Consider the following 2,157-nt stretch of genomic DNA (forward strand, 5'->3'; position numbering starts at 1 on the left):
TAATTCTTTCTCTTCACATTGCACGCAAAATTGTCAACTTTCATATTTAGACGGAAAGCGTAGACTGATTATGCTGCAACATTAGTTCCTACTAAATATACTACTCTTGAAAACATACTGGACACAATAATCAATTTTTGTTGGCTATAACCATCTTAGAGACGGGGTACAAAGTTTTCCCGCCTTTCAAAAATTCTCCAAACATGATCAACATAATAAGCAGAAAAGATTGAGAAATCACTCTAAAAGCTATTGCCCTCAATCTATTTTCTCAGAACAATGAGACATTCTCGGCATCTGCTCATTGTTGCCGGATTATTCCTAAAGCGGCCAGAACTCAGGTATAAATTGTCTATACATTCAGGTATGCATCTTATTTGAGTTTCGCAAATGATAGCTCTTGTACTTTGAATTATAGAAACTATAAACTCTCTCAGGATATCAAATTTTATTCAATTTAACGAAAACTTCGAATTATCAAAATTCGAATTATAGAATATTTTTAACATTGAAAGGATAGGAGTTTTGGCAGGGAACAACAAAAAACTTCGAATTATCGAAAATTCTAATTATCGGCCGTTCGAATTATAGAAGTTTCACTGTACAAAAATTTCAGTTACTGTTGAAGCTTTGACGTTTGTAATAGCTAGAGCTAAATCATATTTTGAAAAATTTTCTTGAATGGTTAAGATATTTACGTTGCCTAATGTTGTTTAAGGAAGTGGGCTAACTATGTCCATTGAAATTGTTTCAAAAGCGGTTCCAGGCGTGTCCGTTATTATCATGGGATTTTTAGTTTTCACGCGAACTAATTTCTTAATTTGACATTGTGAGCACTGTTGAATATATTTCGGAATACCAATTTTCATATTCTTACAAATATTGACTTTAAAGAAAGTATTGAAAGTTTAATACTGCTCAAAGGGTCTGACAAGTTCTCTTAACAATCAGTTTTAATTGGAAGGGCCAAATGATACTGCTGTCCATTCCATATTTCTTTAACAAGTCCTTTTTTAAGTTGGCCGCACTTTGGTAAAATACCACGTTTTGACAAAGCTTTTGATCCATTATCACATAGAGAATCGTCGGTTGCAACAGAATAAGCGTAATTACCTTTGAGCATCGTTAATTGATCACGACACTTAACGCGATTTTTTTTAGAATGTGTTTGTGCGTTTGATTGGGTATTTAAAAGGAGGAGGTTCTGGAGGCGGCTTATTATCTTATAAAATATCATCATTTATCTCCTGAAAATTCTCGAGATTTGTCGGGTTTCTTCTTTTCGGAATAAAATTTTCTGGTTTCGCAAGTTCTTGGATATTTTCTTCATCAACAAAGTTTTCCTCATCTAACAAATTTTGAAAATGTTTCTCTTTTAGAACCTGACCTTCCAAAGTTGAGAAATTATCTTCATTCTCATTTTCTTTTTCTTCTTGTTATGCAGCAGGCTTTGTCTTAGATTTTTTATATAATTTTTCGTTTTGTTTTTTATAATTTGTTTTTCTGAATATACAGAATATTCTGTGTTTGAATTTGATTCATATTCAGGATCAAAGTGTGTCTGCGTTTGCTATGTTAAATTCAGCTTTCTAGTCGCGACGCCCACAATGAAATTTGTTCTTAATGGATCTTTTTTTTGTCAAAAATTATACTACCTGGCTCAAAACTGAATCATTTTCTTCAAAGTTCGACAGTTCGGTCAACATTCATCCTTCTCGTTTAAAAATTCTTTTTATTCGGTGGAAAATTCAATTTTCTTTTAATTGGGGGTACAAATTTCTGATTGAAAACTAATCTCTTTTGGTTGCTTGACATTTTCATCTCAAGTGAAAATCTATCTATATTGTTGAAAATTCAACTGTTTCATCGAAAATACCTGTTTTTGGCTGTGATTCGGATATGAATATTTCTTGAAAACTCGTCTTTTCGGTCTTTTTTTTTATTCTTTTTTCTGGATCTACATTTTATATTTCTCCAATTATGCACATTTGGAATTGAAATTTTCTTGATGATTTTTAACGACTCTCGGATACGACCCAGTCTTAAGTCGACCCCTACATTATCCTGTCTTTTACCTAACAGTCCCGTAGCAAATTTGAAAGAGAGAGGTCTCTTACATACTCGGTTGGCGAAAAAGAAAAATAGAACATTTTCAAT

General features: G+C 32.5%; 1 protein-coding gene across 1 annotated transcript in view; it reads left to right on the forward strand.

Moving 5' to 3' along the window:
- The first annotated feature begins 279 nt into the window (after positions 1 to 279).
- The window catches only part of LOC117175639, a 4,578-nt gene continuing 2,700 nt past the window's right edge, over positions 280 to 2,157 (forward strand). The window contains exon 1 of the mRNA XM_033365346.1: positions 280 to 364. Within this exon, the coding sequence (XP_033221237.1) occupies positions 280 to 364 (85 nt within the window). The remainder of the gene's footprint in view (positions 365 to 2,157) is intronic.

The sequence above is a fragment of the Belonocnema kinseyi genome, chromosome 6 (assembly GCF_010883055.1).
Source record: "Belonocnema kinseyi isolate 2016_QV_RU_SX_M_011 chromosome 6, B_treatae_v1, whole genome shotgun sequence".
Classification (NCBI taxonomy): Eukaryota; Metazoa; Arthropoda; class Insecta; order Hymenoptera; family Cynipidae; genus Belonocnema; species Belonocnema kinseyi.